This window comes from Microcaecilia unicolor, chromosome 1, assembly GCF_901765095.1.
Source record: "Microcaecilia unicolor chromosome 1, aMicUni1.1, whole genome shotgun sequence".
Lineage (NCBI taxonomy): Eukaryota > Metazoa > Chordata > Amphibia > Gymnophiona > Siphonopidae > Microcaecilia > Microcaecilia unicolor.
In genome coordinates, this window is record NC_044031.1 from 121,480,725 (window position 1) to 121,506,015 (window position 25,291).

The following is a 25,291-nucleotide window of genomic DNA, read 5'->3' on the forward strand; positions in this document are numbered from 1 at the left end:
GCTAATATTAACCAAACAAGTGAAAAAAATGAGTAGCAGTAATAAACCCTCTCATTAGAATCTTACATGCTAATTTACACACCTTGTGCACAATTTTGCACATATAGGTTGTAGAATACCATCAGTTACACACGTGACCCCATTATTTAGGCGCTAACAACAAGTGGCATTAATTGCAGTTGATTGGTGCAAATTGGCACTAATTTCCACCTACACGTATGACTGTAGTTACCAGTGGGTGATCAAATTCCCTGCGCTGTTCTGAACAGCGCTCTAAAATTAGCACCGGAACAGCATGGTGAAATAAAACACCGATGATCAAAACTAATAGCATGCAAATTTATGTGCGCTTTTAGTTTTGATCATCGGGGGACTTCTGCAGGAGGATTGTGCCTGGGCATGCACCCAAGATACAATCCTACCACACAAGTTGTTTGACAGGTCCGGGATGTAAAAAAAAAAAAAAAGCCCAGACCTGTCAAGGGGCTGACAAAGGGCTGAAGGTCTGGTGGACCTCTGGACCCCTACCCACCCCACACACAAGGGGCTGAAGGTACACCGGACCTCCACCCCCCACCCAGACACAAAGGGCAGCCCCCAGCCCCCCATGCAAAAGTTTCCCTGGTGGCCCAGTGGGCACCACCCCCATCCGCCTGGTGGTCTAGTGCCAAGCCCTGGTGGCCAAGTTCCCCTCCAAACCCCCCATACCTTTTGCAGCAGGAGGAGGGAGTAGCACTCCTCCTGTGAGCGCCGCCTTCATAATGGTGGCACGATGCACTGGGTGGGGCTTCAGTACCATATAAGGGAGTTTCACCCTTATATGGTATTGAAGCCCTGCCCGGAACATCCCAGAATGCACCAGGCAGGGCGCCACCATTTTGAAGGCAGCACTCACAGTAGGAGGGAGTGCCCTCCTCCTGCTTTAAAAGGTACGGGGGGGGGCTTGAGGGGGCACTAGGCCACCAAGGTGGGTGGGAATGTGGCACACTGGACCAAGGAAACTGTTTTGCATAGTGAGGGCTGGGGGTGGAGGGGCCTGTAAGCATGCAAATACATGCTGGACAGGGCTCCCCATTCCTCCCCAATGCTCTGTAAACCTGAACACCAGCTCCGAGCTGGCATAAGGTTTGCCACAGGAGCAGCGCCAATGTTTGGCGTTCTGCCCCTTCTTTAGCATACAATTACATGCTACTTGCACTCAGATCCGGTGAGCTTATTGGTACACACACTTGCCTGTTCAGATCATAGGGCGAAGACAAATGCAGGCGCTAGTCCAGCACTAATAGCCTCTAGCTCCCATGTTTGCCTTTGATCATCGGCACTATTTCTATCATGCACAATTGCAAGGTGGGCGTAGACATAGGAGGGGCACGAGCAGGGCAGGGACATGTCTAGCATGAGCTAACTTTGTAAAATAATGTCATTTACACCTATAACTGTCACATTTATGCCTCCTACTGACATAGCATAAATGCTCATACCTAAATGTTGGCGCATAAATGCCAACTCATTCTAGTATTCTATAATGACAAAAACGCGTTTAAATGCCATTCTAGAAGTCGTGCTTAGTGCACGGTATTTTGGTGCTTAACTTTAGGTGACCTTTCTTGAATTGGACACCTTAAAGGGCAATTCTATAAACTATGTGCATGTGTTACACATGTATAAGTTCAGAACACTAACATTTGCTAGAATGGCGTCTAAGCGCTATTTTGCAAACTCCTGTTTACAGTAAATGGGGCAATTCTATAACTGGGTGCCACAATTTAGGTGTGTGGCATTAACTAGGCCTCTACTTTTCTTTACAGAATAGGCACTAAGTAGGTGTGATATTGGTGTCTAAATATAGGTGCCATCTTACAGAATTACCCACTCAGTGGTAGCTGCGAACAATACATGTAAATGCCAGTATTTTAGTCATTTATGCATGTAAATGATAATGCACATGTATAAATGACCTCATAAAATATTGATCAGTGTAAACATACATGAGTCATTTGCATGGCATGTACTTTCACTGTGGGCATACCCATGGGTGGAGTTTGTGTGGAGTGCAGGTGATGCAAGTACACACATGGATCATAAAATGCTACAATTTATGTATATTCTTGCTAAATATAGGCACAGTCATTTACATCAGCATTTACAGCACTTACTCTGGAGTGGACATACTTACTTGTAGCAGCTATTCTGAGGATGCATACCGCTTTGCCCAGTCTGGAACTTGAAAAAGCTTAGTATAGCTTTAAGAGAGTGCACACTGTGCTCCCACCGTGAATATGTGAGTGCTTTCCTACCCGCCACCAGAGCATGGAACCATCAGTACAATAAAAAAGCTGAGAGACAACTCCAAGGAGAGGTGGGAGGGTATGTGAGAGTATATTGCCTGCTGTCCTCGAAGAATACCTGTTACAAGTATCATCGCTTTCTCTGAGGACAAGCAGGCCTATGATTCTCACATGTGGGAATCCCTAGCTACCAGGCTCACTGAAAACAATAACCATTGGTCAATTAGACCGCACAATGGTGAGGTCAAACACAGATTAACCTGAAACTATATACAATCTGAGTGAGAGTACAGCCTGGAACAGAACAAAACAGGCCTAGGAAGGTGGAGTTGGACTCTAGACTCCAAACAAATTCTGCAGAACAGTCTGTCCAACCGACTATCACATCAAGGCAGTAGTGAGATGTGAATGTGTGGACTGAAGACCACATTGTAGCCTTGCAAATTTCTTCAATAGAGGCTGACCTCAAGTTGGCTACCGACCAGCCATGGCTTTAACACTGTGAGCCCTGACATGACCCTCATGGAACAGCCCAGCCTGGGCATAAGTAAATGAAATGCAATCTTCCAGCCAGTTGGAAATAGTGCGTTTCTCGACAGTGACCCTCATTCTGTTTGGGTCAAAAGAAACAAAAAGCTGGGTGGACTGTCTGTGGGGCCTAGTCCACTCCAAGTAAAAGGCCAATGGTGGCTTGCAGTCCAAGGTGTGCAGTGCGCTCTCGCCAGGATGGGCATCAGTTCTGGGCAAGAATGTTGGCAAGACAATTGTCTGGTTCAGATGGAACTCCAACACAATTTTAGGCAGGAACTTTGGGTGCATGCAGAGGACTACTCTGTTGTGATGAAACTTTGTATAAGGTGCATCCACTACTAGAGCCTGATGCTCACTGACTCTGCAAACTGAAGCAACAGCAATAAAAAAAAATGACCTTCTATATCAAGTACTTCAAACGACAGGAATCAAGTGGCTCAAAAGGAGCTTTCATCTACTGGGTAAGAATGACGATGTCCCATAACAGGGGGTTTTGTCAACAGCAAACCTCTCATGAAGCGAACAGCTAGAGGCTGTCCAGAGATGGGCTTACTCTCTACACGGTGATGATAAGCACTTATTGCACTGAGGTGAACCCTTACAGAGTTGGTCTTCAGGCCATACCCATAAAGGTTTAGAAGGTATTCAAGCAGGGTCTGTGTAGGCCAGGAAATGGGATCTAGAGCCTTGCCCTTACACCAGACAGAAAACCTCCTCCATTTGAAAGAGTAACAGCTTAGTGGAATCTTTCCTGGAAGCCAGCAAGATCCTGGAGACACCCTCTGGAAGATGCAAGGAATCAAATTCTAAGCTCTCAACATGCAGGCCATGAAGGCCAGAGACTGGAGGTTGGGATGCAGAAGAGATCCCTCATTCTGCATGATGAAGGTTGGAAAACACTCCAATCTCCACGGTTCTTCAGAGGATAACTTCTGACACAGAGGGCATGCCCCCCATGCTTGTTGGTGTAATACATCACAACCTGATTGTCTGCTTGAATGAGAACAATTTGATTAATCAGCTGATCTCTGAAAGCCTTTAGAGCATTCCAAATCACCCGTAGCTCCAGAAGGTTGATGTGAAGATCTGTCTCCTAGGCTGACCAAACACCTTGAGTGTGAAACCCGTCTAAATGAGCTCCCCCACCCCAGATGAGATGCATCTATCATCAGCACCTTTCGAGCCTGAGGAATTTGGAAATGGAGTCCCAGAATCAAATTGGGCCTAATAGTCCACCAAAGCAGAGATTGAACCAGCTCTGACGACACTCGGATGACATCCTCCAGATTCCCCATGACCTGACACCACTGGGAAGCTAGGATCCACTGGGAAGTTCTCATGTGAAGTCATGCCATGGGTGTCACATGGACGGTGGAGGCCATGTGGACCAACAACCGCAACATCTACCAAGCTGCTGACAGGCTCGAACTTGAGTAGCAAGGACAACAAGGGTGTCTACCATCAGCATCGGGAGAGAAGCTTGAGCCCGCTGTATATCTAGACGGGCTCCAGTGAACTCCAATTGCTGAACAGGGCGCAGATGGGATTTGGGGTAATTTAAAACTAACGCTATAAGCTCTAACACCCAAATAGTCTTCTGCATGTACTTCTGAGAATTGTCCTTTGATGTGCTCTTCACCAGCCAATCATCAAGATAGGGGAACACATGGACTCCCAGTCTGCATAGCAACACTGTGGCTACTGCAAGACACTTGGTGAAGACCCTGGGAGCAGATGTGAGCTGACAGGCAACACGTGGTACTGAAAGTGATGTGTCCCCAGATACTTCATGTGAGCTGAAGATACTTCATGTGAGCTGGAAGTATCGCGATGTGAGTGTAAGCATCTTTGAAGTCCAAAAAGCACAGCCAATCGTTTTCCTGAATAAGGGAGAGAAGAGTGCCCAGGGAAACCATCCTAAACTTTTCAATGACTAGGAATTTGTTCAGGGAGCTTAGGACTAGGATAGGATGCATTCCCCCTGTATTTGTTCACACAAGGAAGTACCCATACCAAAAAACTACCCACCCACAACTACCTCAAAACGTCTCATACTGCCCCATCAAAAACTTACCCTACCTGCTTTTAGTTTTGATCATCGGGGGACTTCTGCAGGAGGATTGTGCCTGGGCATGCACCCAAGATACAATCCTACCACACAAGTTGTTTGACAGGGCCCCACTATCCCCCAAACCCCACACTCCCATTAATTAACTCCACTTGCAACTGGTCCACAAGCTCACAAATTTTCCCCACCCCAAAAACTACCCTCTGCAACTGCCCCCTGCAATAACTGTCCAACAACCAAAACTACCCCACATAAACTGCTCTTACACCAAAAGAGTACCCCATGCCCCAACATTCTGCAAACTGCCCCACCCCCAATACTAGCCCCCCACAACTACCCTACAAATGATCACTACCACCAAAACCTACACTTTGCAACTGCCCCCACAGCTAAAAGTTACCTGTGGCAACTGTCTCAGAACCCTGCAAACTGGTCCCACTACTCTCAAAAACAATGCCCCCCCCTCACAATTGGCTGCCACCACCCCCTACAAATTTCTTCTTCTACAACTATCCTCCTGCAAACTTTCCCACCACCCTCAGCTACCTCCACAAACACAATATTTGCAGAGCACACACATTTACATGCTTTCCCCAATTGTTAGAATAAGAAATAGATGGATTTAAAGAAGTGATAAGCAGCATACATGCAGTGAACACAGCTGCTTGGAAGAGGTCTATCCCTAAAGGATGTAATATACCAATGTGTCTCCATGGAGGAATGGTAGAAAACTGCCTTCAAAAATGTTTTTAAAGCATGATAACTGGAGTTAATTAATTCTGGAGAGCTTATATGTGAAGGCTAACTGCTTGGAACCAAGGAACATATTAAGAGGAAGTTGTCATATAGGGTATTGCTGAGCACTGAGTACACCATGAACATGGAGCAAGATAGTCATTCTGAGGGCCCCTATAAAGACGAGAAGGTGAGAAATGTTAGATTTTTTTTCTTGCTTTTAAATACCTAAAGCTTGTGATCATCTTTTAATAACTAGAACATTCCCAGGTCAATGACTTACTGTTTCTTGCACTGAATCCAGGTGTCCTTGTTTTTGCCACAGTTCCCTTTTTCAGTTCCCTCAATGTTCAACTTCTCATAGCAGACTCTCTCTGAAGCTGTCACTCCTAGAAATCCCAATAACTCAAATCAAAAGAAATACCAGGGCATAATTCACCTCATGAAATGTGAAAATATAAGAACATAAGATGTGCCATGCTGTGTCAGACTAAGGGTCTACCATGCCCCACATCCTGTCTCCAACAGTAGCCAATCCAAGCTACTAGGAATTATTCAGCAGATCCCCAAGGACAGATTCTCAATAAGGTAGTGGGTTTCCCAAGTCTACCTGGCTAGTAATGGTTTATGAACTTTTACTTCTAAAACCTGTACCAAACCCTTTTAAACTCAACTAATCTGGTTGCTTTGACCACATTCTCCAGCAACAATTTCTACAGTTTCCCCTGGGTTCTATATAGGTTGCCCACAGTTGGGTGCACAATTTTGGGTGTGGATCACAGATCCGTGCGCAAACTAATTTTCTAATTAAGTGATAATTACTAATTTAGTAGAATTGGAAAAGGTGCAGCGAAGGGCGAGTAAAATGATAGCGGGGATGGGACGACTTCCCTATGAAGAAAGACTAAGGAGGCTAGGGCTTTTCAGCTTGAAGAAGAGACGGCTGAGGGGAGACATGATAGAGGTATATAAAATAATCAGTGGAGGACATGAAATGAGATTGAAGGGGGGCAGACTCAAGAAAAATGTCAGGAAGTATTTCTTGACGGAGAGAGTGGTGGATGCTTGGAATGCCCTCCCGCGGGAGGTGGTGGAAATGAAAACGGTAACGGAATTCAAACATGCATGGGATAAACATAAAGGAATCCTGTTCAGAAGGAATGGATCCTCAGGAGCTTAGCCGAGATTGGGTGGCAGAGCCGGTGGTGGGAGGCGGGGCTGGTGGTTGGCAGGTGGGGATAGTGCTGGGCAGACTTATACTGTCTGTGCCAAAGCTGGTGGTGGGAGGCGGGGTTGGTGGTTGGGAGGCGGGGATAGTGCTGGGCAGACTTATACGGTCTGTGCCCTGAAGAGGACAGGTAACTCCAAACATGATGTGGTCATGAGAGGAGCATGGGCAGATCAGGGGGTGTTCCAGAAATTAGGTGCAATGTTATAGAATACCTGCATTTGCGTGCCTAAATGCTATCAGATGGGTGTGAGCACTTGCACCAGCCTTTGCCAGATATAAATGCTCTCGCCCAATATTCTGGATCTCCACACACAATTTAATCAGTTAAGCCAATCAGTGATGATAATTGCCACATAACAAGCAATTACTGACACTAATTGGCATTAATTAGAATTTATGCGTAGAACTGTCTAAGCACATTCTATAATGTGATGTGTGTAAATTCTAAGTCACATAGCTGAAACAGGGGCATAGCCATGGGCATGGAATGCATGGGTCATGGGCGTTTCTCAAATCTTTGCACATTGTTACAGAATATACCCGGACCGCACCTAATTTAGGCGTGGGATTTACACCAAGTTTTACTTGGCATAACTGACCATGACTAAATTTAGTCATGCAGATGGGCGCTTGGCATATTCTATAATCTGCAAGGAAATTTAGGCTTATTCTATAAAGTACGCCTAGATTTAGGCGTACTTTATAGAATACGCCTAGGCATATTTTTTTGGTGTGGATTTTTCAGGCGCCATATATAGAATCTAGCCTGAAATACACAATAGGCTAGTATTCTGTAAAGATCATTGCGCGCAAAGCGTCCTTTACAGAATACTAGCTTAGCATACATTATTTCGCCACCTATTTTTGGCCATTATTTACAGAATCTAGTTCTTTGTGCACTGAGTAAAAAAAAAATCTTTTTTCCAATTTATTTTAAATCTGCTATCTGTTAGTTTCATGGAGTGTTCCCAAGTCCAAGTACTATTTGAAAGGGCAAACGATGATTTTCTATTTACTTTTCCCACTCCACTCATTGATTTTAATATTTGTGTTGTAAGTTGCAAGAGACAATTTACAGAAAGTACATCATGAGAAGCTTCTAAGAAAGGACACAAGAAATACTGCTTATCATGAACTTTATCAATGACAAACAAACCCTTGTTAAAATGCTCCTCTTTGTATTTAGTAGGTGGTTAGAAATTATTTGCTGGAAGGCTGATTTACTCACTTTCTCCCCAGATGAATTTACACTGTCTGTCTCTGGTTTTACATCTGCCGCCAAAGCAAAGACCCTGAAGTTGAGAACAAGAAACAAAAATATTTTCTAAGCAGTGCCAGTATGCAGCTCTGTACCAGGTAAAAACAGGTAAGTCAAAACTGGGATGTCAGGAATAGTGGTATTCAGGAACATACAAAATGTCCAAAGAAGTAGAGAAGGGACGTAGGACAACCAAACCAAACAGAACTCCAGAAGTAGATTATGGTTAAAATATATTTTTTTTTATTGAGAACTCAGAAACAATAGACTTGACACGGTCCATGTTTCGGCAATGGTATGCCTGCCTCAGGAGTCAAGCGTATCTGTATTAACAATATCCATTGTCTCATAAAGACAATAAGATATAGTTTAAACCAACACCACGTCCCAGAGGGCACTTGCATCTAATAGTTGTTAGTCCAAATTTAAAAAGCAGGAACTAGCAGCTAAGCAGCTGGCAGCAGTATTCTCACTCGCATTTGGTGATGAATCTGGAGGAGTTACTCTGTTTGCAAGTTGAAGACCATGTCAAAAACGACAAAATGCAAGTCATTTGGTCGTGGGAGGAGCCAGCATTTGTAGTGCACTGGTCCCCCTGACATGCCAGGACACCAACTGGGCACCCTAGGGGGCACTGCAGTGGACTTCATAAATTGCTCCCAGGTACATAGCTCCTTTACCTTGTGTGCTGAGCCCCCCAAAACCCACTACCCCCAACTGTACACCACTACCATAGCCCTTACGGGTGAAGGGGGGCACCTGTATATGGGTACAGTGGGTTTGTGGTGGGTTTTGGAGAGCTCGCTGTTCCCTCCACAAATGTAACAGGTAGAGGGGGTATGGGCCTGGGTCCGCCTGTCTGAAGTGCACTGCAGTACCCACTAAAACTGCTCCTGGGACCTGCATGCGCTGTCATGGACCTGAGTATGACATCTGAGGCTGGCAAGTAATATTTTTAATGATTTTTTGAGGGTGGGAAGGGGTTAGTGACCACTGGGGGAGTAATGGGAGGTCATCCCCGATTCTCTCCGGTGGTCATCTGGTCATTTCAGGCACCTTTTTGTGCCTTAGTCGAAAGAAAAACAGGTCCAGATGAAAACATCCAAGTGTTCGTCAGGGACGTCCTTGTTTCTTTCGATTATGGGTCAAAGATGTTCAAGTGTTAGGTACACCCAAGTCCCACCTTTGCTATGCCTCTGACACGCCCTCTTGAACTTTGGCCATCCTTGCAACGGAGTGCAGTTGGAGACGTCTTAAATCGGGTTTCGATTATACCGATTTGAACGTCCATCTTCCGATTTATGTCGAAAGATGGACGTCCTTCTCTTTCGAAAATGAGCCCAATAGTGACTCACTGTGCTTGTTCTGGAAACTGTGCACCACAATCCAGATTTATTTCCTAACAGGATTCCAGTGGTCAGACAACTGGTCCCCCTACTATATATGAATATTCTCAGCACTCTTCAAACACATAATTACAGCAATCACCAAATTAAAAACATATAGTGGTAATTACCTGATTATTATCGCATGTATACCCATCCATTTTGTGAATATTTGAAGGACACTAAAACAAACACACAATAAAAAAAAACATAAAAGGCTCTTTAGATTGTCCTGAAATGAAACCCTATTTTAAGTTTTAACCAAGCTATTGAACATTTTCAGTTTTTAAAAATTAATAATTTCATTCAAGTTACAATAATCAATGTTAGTTCGGACATCTTTGCACAAAGTAGTTTTTCTAAGTTCAGAGTTCACTATCATATACCCTAGACTGCTATCAGAGCCACTGGCAAACTTCTGAGGATGGGCCCCCCCCACCCCACCCCTGGTCCAGAGGTGACCTTCCTTCACTGGCTCCAGCGGCACAGCTTCCTTAGCCCTTACATGTGTTATGAGCATAATGCAAGAACAAATTCATAGCAAATGAACTGAATAGCTCCAGCTACTTCTGGGAAGAAGAAGCGTACTCTAAAACCCCATAGAAATAAAGAACTCTACTGAACAGAAAGCAAAGCAAACTATGCATAATTAGTCAGCCAAGACAATCAAAATATGAGACTGTGCAGACCAAACAGCAAAGACAGTTGAAATGTACTCATGTTGTGCTGTGCAAAAGAGGTCTTGTTTACCTCCTGGTATATCGAAATATGTATCATCATAACTTTTTTTGCAGGAGATTCCCTAAAGCTTCCATCCAATAAACTAATGCAGGTAATAACTGATGTTATTACATCCATCAGGAGCAAGAATTATACTTAGGCCCAAGTTCAACCAATTTACTGGGCTTGTGAGCCTGGGCCAAGAAAGTGCAGCTTCCATGAATAAGAGAAGGATCAAACCAAACACTACCTTCACAGGGGAAATCACTATTTTGTTAACATCATTCTGAAATTGAATTATTCTGAATGCATCTGGCAAAATTCCAGATCACACTCCCCAGGAATAGAAAGAACAGGAGTGAATACTAAACTCTTTGGACCGCAAGGGCCCCACTGTCAAAAGGTTTTGTTTTTTTCTCTGTTTAGGACAAAACTTTTCTGGGAGCACAGCCATAAATATCTACATAATGTAGATGAGCTGGAACAGTTAAATGTTTCCATTCATCCTTAATGTTTGCATGTGCTGAATAGATACCATTATGTATTAAAGAGCATCAACCTTCCTAAGCTACATTAGTTCAACCTTCCTAAGCTACATTAGTTCAAACCAGTGGTTCCCAACCCAGTCCTCAGGACACCCTTAACTAATTGAGTTTTTATGCATCTGCATGAGATTGATTTGCATTCACTGCATCCAGTATATGTAAATCTATTTCATACATATCATCCTGAAAACCAAACTGACGGGGGATGTCTAGAGGACTGGATTGAGATCCAAAGGTTCAAACAATCAGGTATACAGATGTGCGTGAATGACCATAAAACTAGGAATTGAAGATGGAAATCATATCCACAGCAAAAGATGAACCAGGGTGAAATGAGAGATACTGAACTAATTTATGGACACAGCATGCACTGAATAAGGTGTGTGCAGCAAAATCCCTAAAAATCAATAGATTTCATGTGTGTAGTATAGCATTTTGTTAAGCAATTTCTTGCAAGAATTTGAAAATAGTACCTGACTGAAGTTTCCTGTGCATCCTTCTGAAATATCACAGTCATTTACTGCTTCTCGACACACGACCCCTTTATCTTCAAACTAAAAAGAATAGGCAAGAAATGTGAAATACCGAACATCATGTCCCTTACATATTGGGTAACAAAAGGCAAAAAAAGCCATCAGCATTTTGCCTCAGACACTCACTACAAATTGAGATTTCTTTTTTTTTTAAGTATCTTTATTGATTTAGAGATAGTGTGCACCAATTTCCTGGCTAAGTTCGGTTCAGCTGCCATACTGAAATATTTCAGACTGGAAGACTCCTCTGAGGACACATCTGACATTATGATATTTCTCTTTCTGAAAGAGGCCTGAAGCTAACATAAATATTCCAATCAATTGTGCCTGCCTACATAGGAGCCAACTATTCAAAATAATTATGGGTGCTGAAATTTTTTTTTTTTTACAGGTGATGCATTCCCCCCTCCTCTCCTCCCTCCGAGTTCCAGGCCCTCCTCTCCTCCGAGTTCCAGGCCCCCCTCCCTCCCTCTCCTTCCCTCAGAGTTCCAGGCCCTCCTCCCTCTCCTCCACGTGTCAGTCCGACCCCAGCCCGTCCTCTTCTCCCACAACAGTCCTCTGCCTGCCCCTCGCCTTACTGCGTGCCGCCCAGAATTTAAAAGTCATTTTACCACGGGGTCCGGTGGCAGCAGTGAAAGGCGAGCAGGCTCGGCGATTCAGCCTTCCCTTCTTTCTCAGCTCTGCCTCTGGTCCCGCCCACATTTCCTGTTTCCGCATGGGCGGGTCCAGAGGTAGAGCTGAGAGAGAAGGGAAGGCTGAAGCGCCGAGCCTGCTCGCCTTTCACTGCTGCCACTGGACCTCGAGGTAAGATGACTTTTAAATTCTGGGCGGCACGCAGGAAGGCGAGAGGCAGGTGGAGGACTGGGAGAAGAGGGCGGGCAGCGCAGGTCAGGCTGGCTGGGAACTTCCGTTCCGGGACTTTTGGCGGGTCAAATATTGGGGGTGCTCGAGCACCCAAAGCACCCACGGAGTCGGCGCCTATGCCTGCCTAACCACTGATATTCAGTGGCACTTAACCAGACAGTGCAGCTGAATACCAGCACTAAGTAACCCTGCACTGTTGGCTAGAGCTTGGGTAGTCCATAGGCAGAGCTTGGGTGGAGCCTGGGCAGAGCCACTAATTAACCAGTTAGTGACAATATTCAGACTGCTAGTCAGTTAAGTAAGTGACTGATGGGTTTCTAATGCCCTCCTCCCCTGCTTGATCCCAATCTCCTTCCTTCCTATCCCCATGTGTTGAAGGCCCCAACTCAAAACAGCTAGTAAATTATATGTGTTATTAGCATTCCAACCTCTCTTTGAGTACTGCTAGGGGCTGCATCAGCCATTTTGTGATTGGAGACATGACAGGCAGGAGCGAATGGGCATCACTCCTGCCTGTAGGACCCCTAGAATGCCAAGGATATACAAGGTAGGCCCAGGGGACCTCAGGGGAGAGTTAAGACTGGGGAGGGCAGGAGGGGGCTTGGTTGGGCCTAATCCTTAGGGGTGGAAGGAAGGGGTAAATCAGAGGTGGTGAGTGCACCTTCTTCAATTTATGTGGGCCCTGGCTGAATATTAACTGGGACCAGTATATGCTACAGCAGCTAGCACATACCAAATTAGTCCCAGAAATTTTAAAGAATGTTGACCTCCTCAAACTGAATTTTGACCGGATTATCTTTTATTTATTTTTGTCCCAGATGTACCTTGGGGGATTGTTGCTCTAATTTAATAGCTCCACCTCCCACTGTCCAGTCACTGCTGTAATGATCTCGAGGCCAGAGGCTCTCCACTAGGGCTACGTTCAGAATGCTATTACATGAGTTTTAAATGCTGTCACAAGGTGTCACCCTTATTGATGACCACAGCTTCCTCACATTACCTGTAAATGATGCCTCTGTAGCCTCCTATCCTTGGCAGAACAAGAGTGTGGAAAACCAAATCTTTAAAGTGAGGTCAGTGGCATAGCCAGAGATCATTTTTAGGAACAGCATAAGGTTAACATGGGTTGGCAGTAGGCAAACAGGTCTATGCCATACTAGTTATACTTTTATCAATAAATGAAGCCTTTGAGTATACCCGACAATATAGTTCTAAGTAGCCTGCAAAAGCTGTCATGCGGTATACCAACCAATGCTGATCCTCATTACGTTTAAGGAAATAGTTAATTTATGTTTAAGGATGCCTTCAGGTAGTATCCCATAACCTAAGCCTGAGCGGACATAAGCCTACTGTAAGAACAATGCATCTCAATACACACTGCAAAATCCTGCAAAGTATTATGATAAAATAATTAGTTGTCATAAATTTTGTTTTATGCAAACACCTCTGAATTAAGAGGTAAAATATTTTAAATCTTCTTTTCTTTTTATATCTATTGCAGTTTATATGTAAACAAGAATATTATGTAGAAAGCAAAGAACACATTCCTGGGTCTTGAAAGGGTGCTGAAGGTTGGGATCAGGGCCGGTCTTAGGCAGAGGCAACAGAAGCGGTCACACAGGGCCCTGCAGCACTCCCTCCCACTCCCCGCCATTGCCGCGATCTGACTCCTTGCCTCCCCTCCTCTGAGCCACAGGGTGCTCTCCTGGCACCTACCTGAAGCCACCCTGGTGGTCTAGTGGAGTCTTCAGGGCAGAAAAGATCCCTAGTCTCACTGACCCCTCTGTTGCCGCATCACTCTTTAAAAATGAATGCCGAGACTTCCAGCAGCGGCCTCAAGAGACTTCCGCAGAAGTCTTGCGAGGCCGCCAGTGGAAGTCTTGGCAGCCATTTTAAAGAAAATGCAGCGTTTAAAGAAACGGCAGCGGGCAGGAAAGACTGGGGATCTTTCCTGCCCAGAACACTCTACTAGACCACCAGGGTGGCTTCAGGTAGGTGCTGGGAAGGCACCCTGCGGCTCGGGGGAGCAGGGAGGAGGTCTGGAATAGGTAGGTGGGTGGAGAGGGGAGCATACTGTAAAAAAAAAAAAAATTCAAGGTAATATCTGAGGGCTGGTTAAGGGGATGGGGAGGGCAGGATACTGTAAAAATAACCAAAGTAATGATCTGTGTCATTTGGAGGGGCTGGTTAAATGGACACCCTAGTACTATTATAATCAATTTTTTTTCTCCTGTTAAAGGGCCACTAAACAGACATCATGTTATGAGAATTAGGTGCTCAACATTCAGAGTTTCTATGTACTTACTTATTTATGCTATTTTATCCCATATTAAACATGAGTTAGATTGAAACCTAGGAGCATTTAGAATCTTTTTTTTTCCTGTGCCTACATTAAAAGAAAAAAAGATAGCATGTGGGAACTTGCTCCTTTTGCTTTGTGGAATGCAGTGGTATATTATAAAAATGCACTTGCCTTTTTTATTACTATTTCACAGAGAAGGTATTGATTAATGAGGGATGGGTTTCCTTCATGCAGAACTGTCTAAATGTGCCAGTTCATCACACTATTAGCAGCCAAGTTCATACAAAGTTAATTATGTTCAATGGTGTGTAGCCCCGCCCAGCGCATCCCAAGATGCACTGGGCAGGGCTGGGTGCCACCATTTTGTGGCGTCGAAGGAAGAGGAGAGAGGCAGGCTGCGTCCCTCCTCCAACCAAGGTAGGGAGGGTGGGTGTCGGATCGGATGGCAGAGTGGGCCCTTGCCAATGCTGGGGGTGGAGTTGGGTTGGGGGCGGTGGTGGCCACTTGACCACCAGGGACAATTTTCGGGGGGGTTCGGGGGGGGGCTGGAGACCCACCGGATCTCCAGCCCTCCCTGAACCTGGGGGGGGTGGGATCGTCGGGGGGACCGGAGGTACGCTGGACCTCCAGCCCCCGTTTTTCCTTGCTCAGGGCAGGTGTAGTCAGGGCCTGGTGGTCACATGGATCTCCATCCCCTGTGTTTGACAAGTTTGGGCTTTTGACAGCCCAGACCTGTCAAACAAGTGCAGGAGGATTGTGCTGAGCGCATGCTCAGGCACAATTCTCCCGCACTTCTACCCCATGATCAGAGAGAATTGCGCTACTTAAATTTGCATGCATTATCTCTGATCATCCATGCGGTAAAGCCCCACGCTGTTCCAGCGCTATTTTTAGAGTGCTGTTTGGAATAGCGCGGGGCTTTGATCATCTGCCTATAAAGAAAGAGAAGCAAAAATACATTGTCCTGTATGGGGCAAAGTGCAAAGATATGCACTTTCCTAAAAGCTGACATATTTCAAATCACTAAAGCCCAAAATAAAATGTCATTTTTGTACCTTTGTGTCTGATCCTTTTAATTTTACTTAATCCAACTGGTCCTAGTCTCTTATTCTGCTTTTCCTGGTTAATCTTTTACTGAGTCATTTTCCAAAGTTCTCTCGTTCATTTTCTGTTCTTTCCTTTCTTCTGTCTCTCTCTGACGATGATCTTCCATCATTTTCTTCAATTCTCTAGTCTGCTTTTCTATCTGCTCATAGCTATAGCTAGATTTTATTCCTCTTCCTCCCTTCTCTTTACCCTTGTCTTCAATCTTACTCTTTTTACTTCTGACTACCTAGCTCCTTTCCATATCCACTCTCAATCCCCCATTCCCCATGTCTTTTAGTCCTTCCCCAGTCTATTCCCCCTCTTCCACCAACTCTTAAGTCCTGAGGGAGGTGGTGTCTACCCTATTACATAGTTTGGTATCGTCCATAAAGAGACAAACCTTATCAGCCAATCCTTCCACAAAATCACTCACAAAAATGTTAAAAAGAGCCGGCCCAAGGACTGATCCCTACAGTACACCACTGATAACATCCTTTTCCTCAGAGCAAACTCCATTTACCACTACTTTCAACTTCTCAGGATTAATGAATTAATTGTTTCTAGTGTAATATATTTACCTGGCATTTATTACAACAAAGTCCATCACTGCATAGCGATCCTTGGGTGAGAGTGCATTTTTTACAGCATTCTCCTCCTTCACTGTCACATTCCTAATGGAACAAAGATACAGGAGAAAATCATATTACTCTCAATTGTAGGCTCAGCTGCTATAGGCTGCATTCGTTTTTGACCTTCCTTCTGCACTGGAGAGGGAAAACAATTTGCATTGTCCTATCTCTGAAGTGAAATGAGTTTGATGGGGATAATATTCAGCCCACACGGTAATCATCTTGTAAGCTGCTTCTGGCTGCAGGCTGACCTAACCCCAGATTCAGTGCCAGGGCATGTGCATCTCCCGGCATTGAATATCTAGTAATGTGCACTGATCTGGAAGCTAGTCAAGCACCAGCCGATATTCAGACCAGTGCTGGGTTAACTTAACGGATAAAGTTAGGACAGCCTTTTTGCGTACCCTTAGCTGGTAAGTGGACTGAATATCGCTGCTGACTGGTCACTCCGCCCTAACTTTACCCCTGGACTGCTCCTAACCGGTTAGGGGATGGTAAGTTAGCAGGAATATTGAGCAGTACTACCTGGTTAAGTGCTGCTGAATATCAATGGCTGGCCAGCTCAGCAGGATTTAACCAAGCAAGAGCCTCTCCTGCCCACTTAACCCTTTTAGATATAAATCCTAATATCTTTACATCTACTCTAATGAGTTGCTATCCAAGCATCTTTCCAGAAACCAAAACAGGAGAAATAATTAAATGTTGAGTAGAATATAGCAGTTCCAGCAAGCACTCAAATACTGTAAACCAGGAGTACTCAAACCTGTCCTGGGGGTCCACAAGCCAGTCAGGTTTTTAGAATATCTCTAATGAATATGCATGAAAGAGATTTGCATGCCTATCACTTCTATTATATGCAAACCTCTCTCATGCATATTCATTAGGGATATCCTGAAAACCCGACTGGCCTGTGGACCCCCAGGACAGGTTTGAATACTCCTCCTGTAAACTATGATAGTCTGAATTCAACTCTTTCAGGATTCAACTTCTATCTAAATTGAATAGACTGAATTAAATCTTCATAGGCTGCATTATTCTAATAGAAATCCCAGCTTGAATTACTCTCTTCTTAGCGTCTGTCAGAGAAACATGATTCATTGTTCATTTGTGCAGAATATGCAGGTCAAGTATAGCAGGTAAAGATGGACAAAGTTATCACAATTTGGGTTTGAGATACTAAACTTGCTCCAGAGGTACCAAGGGTGGACTATCCCATAGATTGAGATTTAAGGCCAAAGAGTGAAATGTTTTCAGATGGTGTATCCAGGGAATACATATAAAAAAATTTAAGAGTCATATTGCTTTGCAAATGAAAAAAGCAGTATAAAATGGTGCTGTTCCTTGGTGCCTCCGAACAGATATAAACAGAGAAGAGATAGTATGAGACGGTTTTCAAAGGAAATTGCCAAGGTAAATTTTCTTGGGGGTGCTGTTTCACTATCACGTTTTCAATACTGAAGTACAGATAAGCTCTGCAAACTTCAGAGAACCTGTCTCTAGAGACAAACACAATATTGAAGCACCACCCCCCAGTGGCAGCAATGCAGTTGAAGGACTCCTGCTCAGCTGAAAAGTGACCTCAACTCAGTAGCTAAAAGAATGTGCATAGGTTTCAGAGCACAAACTCCCTGTGGGTACAGGGAAAGCAAAGTTACTTACCTGTAGCAGGTGTTCTCCAAGGACAGCAGGACACATATTACCACATACGGGTGACATCATCCAATGGAGCCCCAGCATGGACGATACTCAGCATTCTAGAAATTACTGAAGTCTTTGGAAGTGCTGATCCGCACATATGCAGGTGCCTTCCCGCCTAACTTGATCACTTGAGACCAACAGTTAAGTAAAAAAAAAAAAGCTTAAGGAATATAACACCTAAGGGAGGTGGAAGGGTATGTGGTAATGTGTGTTTTGCTGTCCTCTGACAGCACCTGCTACAGTTGAGTAACTTTGCTTTCTCCGAGGACAAGCAGGACACTACTTACCATATATGGGTATCCCTAGTTAACAGGTTCACTATAAACAATGGACAATAGAGACTTGCAATAGGCAAGGCCAACCAGGAACCAATTAACCTAGAACTTATATACATTCCTGTTGTGTGGGTGCAGCCTGGGACAGAATAAAAATGGGCCTAGGAGCAGTGGTGTGCTAGTAAATTTTTAACAACAGGCTCTCTCCCTGGTCCACCTCTGCGCCCCCCCTCCGTCCACCTCTGCACCCCCCCCCAAAAAAAATTTTGCAGAGCTGGCTATACCTGGGGAGAGGTATATATATAGTGCTATCAAACAATCCTTACATCCAAATTTACCTTCTTTTAATGTAAAAAAAAAAAATCCTTTATCCTCCATCTATTAAGACACTGCCTACCTGCTGGATAGTGATGGCACAAGGAAAGCAAGTTTGGTCCAGTGAAGACTAATTCAAAATAACCTGGCTGTTCCTTAGATGGGCACTAGTATTACCATTATTGGTGGAGGTGTACATTGTACTTATGAAGGCCTGAACCAAGCAGTTTCAGTGCTGCTAAGTATCTAATATCTAAGAATTAATGTACAGACGATGAGAAGTGGAAATTTCTCTTTTTTTCTGTAAATTACAATGATATTAAGCAGGCCAGGTGGAGCAAGTACCCCCCACCTCTTTCGCCCACCTTCCTCTGACCAAGCAAGTGAAAGACAATGAGCTCCTGCCATTTGTTATCCATTTGCTGTTCACATGAATGTGTGTATTAGCCTTTGAGAGACTTTTAGGATGCAGATCAAAGGAAGTTCCAGGTGTAGGGGGCAGGGCTGACAGAGGAGAGAGAGATAGAAATCCTGTAGTAAGGACTGGATAAGAAATATTATTGCAGAAGGGGGAGAATCTCTCCCTTTGAATATGGCCAGGCTACTATCCAGGACAGAATTACCCTTTTACAACCATGAATCAGGTAACACCTTATTTCCTTCTCTGCCTAGAACAATTCAAACACTATCTCCCTGGTCCCTGGAGTCAAAAGCAATAGTTCTATTGACAAGAGAAACCTAACACCTCTATAGCAACTGGAAGCAGTAAACTTTTGTCTCCTCTTTTAGAATAGGGGAGATATTAAAGGTTTGAGAAATGTATGTCCAAAACATTTGGACAACAGACCAAATGCATCTTCAAAAGGAAATATAAACAGATGCTGTGTATTTTATTGATACTAGGGATCCTGACTGACTGTAAGGTGCTAACTAAGGGGGTGTGACAACCCCTCCCCCTTGTGCTCCCTTTTTGTCTTGTAAGGGAAAAGAAACCCTATATAATATTTCTCTGCCAGATAGGAGGTTGGGCAGTGTACATCTCTTTTGGCTCCCAAGCCAGGGAGTTTGAAAGAATGTCCTGCTCCCACTTTCCATTGTAATTTTCCATTTCTATATATGGTCTCATTTCTGTCATATCCTAGACTATTTCTATGACTATTTTTCTTAATTTTTTTTATCCTAATCTCTGGATAATTAAATAAACCTGTGTTAACCCCAGGAAGCGCTTCCTTGGTCTCTTTTTGTCTTTGTTGCAGTCTAAAATAGTGCTACCAGTTGTCTGGTTCGTTTAAGGTATTGGTCGAGGGGATTGCATTTGTGTAAGTAGTGCTGACCGTGATTAGAGACTCTGGAGACAGCACGAAAAGGCACAAACACCATATTGAAAATGTGACCATACCATGACTCTGCAGTTATGCTCCACTAATAAGTTAAAAGATTAACTGGATTTCTTGAAAGGATTATATAAATTTAGGATGCAGGACTAGGAACACACACATACAGTGGTGGAAATAAGTATTTGATCCCTTGCTGATTTTGTAAGTTTGCCCACTGACAAAGACATGAGCAGCCCATAATTGAAGGGTAGGTTATTGGTAACAGTGAGAGATAGCACATCACAAATTAAATCCGGAAAATCACATTGTGGAAAGTATGTGAATTTATTTGCATTCTGCAGAGGGAAATAAGTATTTAATCCCTCTGGCAAACAAGACCTAATACTTGGTGGCAAAACCCTTGTTGGCAAGCACAGCGGTCAGACGTCTTCTGTAGTTGATGATGAGGTTTGCACACATGTCAGGAGGAATTTTGGTCCACTCCTCTTTGCAGATCATCTCTAAATCATTAAGAGTTCTGGGCTGTCGCTTGGCAACTCGCAGCTTCAGCTCCCTCCATAAGTTTTCAATGGGATTAAGGTCTGGTGACTGGCTAGGCCACTCCATGACCCTAATGTGCTTCTTCCTGAGCCACTCCTTTGTTGCCTTGGCTGTATGTTTTGGGTCATTGTCGTGCTGGAAGACCCAGCCACGACCCATTTTTAAGGCCCTGGCGGAGGGAAGGAGGTTGTCACTCAGAATTGTACGGTACATGGCCCCATCCATTCTCCCATTGATGCGGTGAAGTAGTCCTGTGCCCTTAGCAGAGAAACACCCCCAAAACATAACATTTCCACCTCCATGCTTGACAGTGGGGACGGTGTTCTTTGGGTCATAGGCAGCATTTCTCTTCCTCCAAACACGGCGAGTTGAGTTCATGCCAAAGAGCTCAATTTTTGTCTCATCTGACCACAGCACCTTCTCCCAATCACTCTCGGCATCATCCAGGTGTTCACTGGCAAACTTCAGACGGGCCGTCACATGTGCCTTCCGGAGCAGGGGGACCTTGCGGGCACTGCAGGATTGCAATCCGTTATGTCGTAATGTGTTACCAATGGTTTTCGTGGTGACAGTGGTCCCAGCTGCCTTGAGATCATTGACAAGTTCCCCCCTTGTAGTTGTAGGCTGATTTCTAACCTTCCTCATGATCAAGGATACCCCACGAGGTGAGATTTTGCGTGGAGCCCCAGATCTTTGTCGATTGACAGTCATTTTGTACTTCTTCCATTTTCTTACTATGGCACCAACAGTTGTCTCCTTCTCGCCCAGCGTCTTACTGATGGTTTTGTAGCCCATTCCAGCCTTGTGCAGGTGTATGATCTTGTCCCTGACATCCTTAGACAGCTCCTTGCTCTTGGCCATTTTGTAGAGGTTAGAGTCTGACTGATTCACTGAGTCTGTGGACAGGTGTCTTTCATACAGGTGACCATTGCCGACAGCTGTCTGTCATGCAGGTAACGAGTTGATTTGGAGCATCTACCTGGTCTGTAGGGGCCAGATCTCTTACTGGTTGGTGGGGGATCAAATACTTATTTCCCTCTGCAGAATGCAAATAAATTCATATACTTTCCACAATGTGATTTTCCGGATTTAATTTGTGATGTGCTATCTCTCACTGTTACCAATAACCTACCCTTCAATTATGGGCTGCTCATGTCTTTGTCAGTTGGCAAACTTACAAAATCAGCAAGGGATCAAATACTTATTTCCACCACTGTACATGTATTTAGTCAATATCATAATTCTTCATGTACAGCCACAAAACAACCTTTTAGGGTGGATAGTGTTCACAATGAGCTGCTTTTATTATCGACCAGATAGAAGAGTTTTCAGTTTTGGCACAGTATAATTTATCACAAGAACAAAAGATAAGAAAAACAATGGGCTACATTAGGGGCTTATGGCCCATTTATGTTTAAACAAAAGAAATCTGCATGAAACAAAATATTTATATCATATGGGAAGCTTTCAAATAAATTAAAAAGCTGTCCAATAAGTTAAAAAAAAACTTTTGACCTCTATCTTTTAAGGCACTACTCCTATCCAATTGAAACAGCTTTAGACTTGTTGCAGATGGACAAATAATAAAGAACGACAATGTGGATGCAGCATTGCAGCAGCTCATAGGTTTGCTTGCTTTGGTTTGCATGTACACTGAAGGAGATGACAGCTGTGCGGGGTAGTGAAAACAGAGATTAAACAAATTGGTTTCCTTGCTTACCGTGGAGTAGATAGGAGGCTCATCACTTCAAACCTCTTGGTCCCGACGGTGTCCTTTGCCTGCCGCGTCCTGCCTACGCGGAAACAGCGAGTTGATTCAGAGTAGGCAGGATGTGGCAGCAGAAGGACCCCGATGCCGGCATCCTGTCCTAAGCACTGCCTGCAGGTACGGTAACGGTCCAGTCCGGTGAACTGCGGCTGTGGCGGGGGCGGGGAAGAGATTGAAGGAGAGTGGCAGGGAGAGGGAGCGGATGCGGGAGGGAAGAAAGTGAAAGTTCAACACATGGGGCAGTGGGAAGGGCAGCAGAAGGGGAGAGAGAATCAGGAATTCAGACGGTGCAAATGTTTTTGTGGGGGGCAGGGGACAATGCAATTTGTGAAAAAAAAAGCCTTCAAGTCTCTGCTGACAGCACAACAACCCGCTCGCAAAATAGTTCAAAAATTAACAACCGGCTCTGCAGAGCCGGTGCGAGTCGGCTCTAGCACACCCCTGCCTAGGAGGGTGGAGTTAGATTCTAGACTTCAAACAAATTCTGTAGAACTATCTGAACCAACTGTTGCATCAGGAATCCTGCTCAAGGAAGCAGTGAGATGTGAATGTGTGGACAGAAGACCACATTGCAGCTTTGCAAGTCTCTTCAATGGAGGCTGATCTCAAGTGGCCTACTGAAGCAGCCATGGCTCTAACATGAGCCGTGACATGATCCTGACTGGGCATAAGTAAAGGAAATGCAATCTTCTAGCCATGTGTACCTGATGGCTGCCCCCATTCTGTTTGGGTCAAAAGAAACAAAAAGCTGGGTGGACTGTTTATCGTCTTTAGTCAAACTCCAGATACAAGGCTATGACTCGCTTGCAGTCCAAGGTATGCTTTTCTCAGGATGGGCATAAAGTTTTAGGGAAAATGTTGGCAGAACAATTGACTGGTTAAGGTGGGAATCCAAAACCACCTTTGGAAGGAACTTAGGATGTGTGAAGAACCACTCTGTTGTGTTGAAACTTTGTATAACGTAGATCAGTTACTAGGGCCTGAAGCTCGCTGACTCTGTGTGCTGAATTGACTGTCACTAAAAACAGAACTTTCCAGGTCAAGAACATGGTAGCAAATGTAAAGCGACTCAAAAGGAAATTTCATCAGCTGGGTGAGCACAATGTTGAGGTCCCATGTAACAGTGGGAGGTCTGATGTGAGGTTTAGTCAAAAGGAAACCTCTCATTAATCAAACAACTAGAGGCTATACAGTGATGGATTTACCTTCCACACAGTGATGGTAAGTACCAACTGCACTGAGGTGAACTCTTATGGAGTTGGTATTGAGACCAGACTCAGAAGGTATTCAAGCAGTTTTTGTGTAGGACAGGAAAAAGGATCTAAGGCCTTGCCTACACACCAGACAGCAAATCTCTTCCACTTGAAATTATGTTTAAATCTTTTTATTAGTAAACAACACATGGAGAATATACATTGTATAATTTCTGCCAGTTCTACTATTGTTCATATTAAACCATACTTGGTAAACAATGTTTTTAATTTTCGCCCCCCCTTCCCTTAACTTCCTCCCTCCCACCCATCCCTATCCTCCTTCTCCCTTCCCTACTCCTTCATCCTCTTGTTTTCAAAACCTTATTATCAGGGATTTAATATATGACTTCTCGCTGCTGCTGTCATGGTAGTCCAAAACGGGTTCCAACGTTGTTGAAATTGTGTTCCTTCTGTAGAGTCAAGGTCCCTTATAGCCGTACGTTCCATACGCATTATATGTATCATATGTGTCCTCCACTGCTGCACCTTGGGAGGTTGATGGGATATCCATTCTGACAGTATGGTCTGTTTACCTGCAAGTGTGGCTCGCATCACAAATGCTGTGTATCCTCGTTTAGGTCTTTTCCCCAGTTTTGGATGTCCAAATAATAATTGGGCATCATAATGCCACATTTGTCCCCACATAGTGGTTACCTGGGTCACAATCTGCCGCCAAAAACTTTGCGTATGTTTACAATGCCAGAGCATGTGTCCCGTTGTAGCTCCTGGTGCTCTACATTTTGGGCACTCGCCCCAGGGGGATAGTCCCATGTGGAATGCCCTTCTCGGTGGAACGTGCAGTCTCAGAGCCACCTTATATTGTAATTCCCAGTGTGCAGCTGCATTTGTAGTCTTCCGAATCTGCAATATATGAGTTTGTAACACCTGTGCAGTTATTGTAATTTGTAAATCCAGGGTCCAGGTTTGTGCTAGTTTGGTATAGTCCAGTTCCAAAGCCGTATCTCGTATATGTCTATGATGATATGCCATGGGTACTTTTTGTTGAGAGTCCAAAGAATAAGCTGAGGAAATTTCTTCCTGTACATCTTCTGTTAATGATGTCCATGGTAAAGATGACACGTGGAGGGGCATAATGGAACAGAAACGCCTATCTCCATGGGCGTTTATCTCCGAGAACGGGTCCGTGAAGGGGCGGGGCGGATCGTATTTTTTAAAAGAAAAAGACGCCCATGTTTTATTCGTCAAGGTGTGAGCTGGGCGTTTTTGCTTTTCAGCGATAATGGAATATGAAATCGCCCAGCTCAAAAACGAATAAATCCAAGGCATTTGTTCGTGGGAGGGGCCAGGATTCATAGTGCACTGGTCCCCCTCACATGCCAGGACACCAACCGGGCACCCTAGGGGGCACTTTTACAAAAACCAAATAAAAGGTAAAAGAGCTCCCAGGTGCATAGCACCCTTCCCTTGGGTGTTGAGCCCCCCAAATCCCCCTCAAAACCCACTGCCCACAAGTCTACACCATTACTATAGCCCTAAGGGGTGAAGGGGGACACCTACATGTGGGTACAGTGGGTTTGGGGGGGTTGGACGACTAGTAGCACTAAGCAGCACAATTGTAACAGGTAGGGGGGGGGGATGGGCCTGGGTCCACCTGCCTGACGTCCACTGCACCCCCTAACAACTGCTCCAGGGACCTGCATACTGCTGCTTGGGAGGAGGGTATGACATTTGAGGGTGAAAGTAAAAAGTTGTGAAACATCATTTGTTGTGGTGGGAGGGGGTTAGTGACCACTGGGGGAGTCAGGGGAGGTCATCCCCGACTCCCTCTGGGGGTCATCTGGTCATTTAGGGCACTTTTAGGGGCCTTATTCGTCAAAAAACAGGGTCCAGGAAAAGTGTCCTAAATTCTAGCTCAAAACTGTTCCAGTATCGGCGAAGGGCGCCCATCTCTGTTCGCCCGATAACCACG

At 44.6% G+C, this 25,291-nt stretch overlaps 1 protein-coding gene across 2 annotated transcripts in view; it reads right to left on the bottom strand.

The window, feature by feature from the left end:
* The window catches only part of ADAM22 (ADAM metallopeptidase domain 22), a 661,757-nt gene that overhangs the window by 132,155 nt on the left and 504,311 nt on the right, over positions 1-25,291 (bottom strand). For both annotated transcript variants that reach the window (XM_030199706.1, XM_030199712.1), the window contains exons 17-21: positions 16,125-16,217; positions 11,235-11,315; positions 9,628-9,678; positions 8,082-8,145; positions 5,906-6,011 (exon numbers count right to left, since the gene is read on the bottom strand). In XM_030199706.1, the coding sequence (XP_030055566.1) occupies positions 5,906-6,011; positions 8,082-8,145; positions 9,628-9,678; positions 11,235-11,315; positions 16,125-16,217 (395 nt within the window). The remainder of the gene's footprint in view (positions 1-5,905; positions 6,012-8,081; positions 8,146-9,627; positions 9,679-11,234; positions 11,316-16,124; positions 16,218-25,291) is intronic.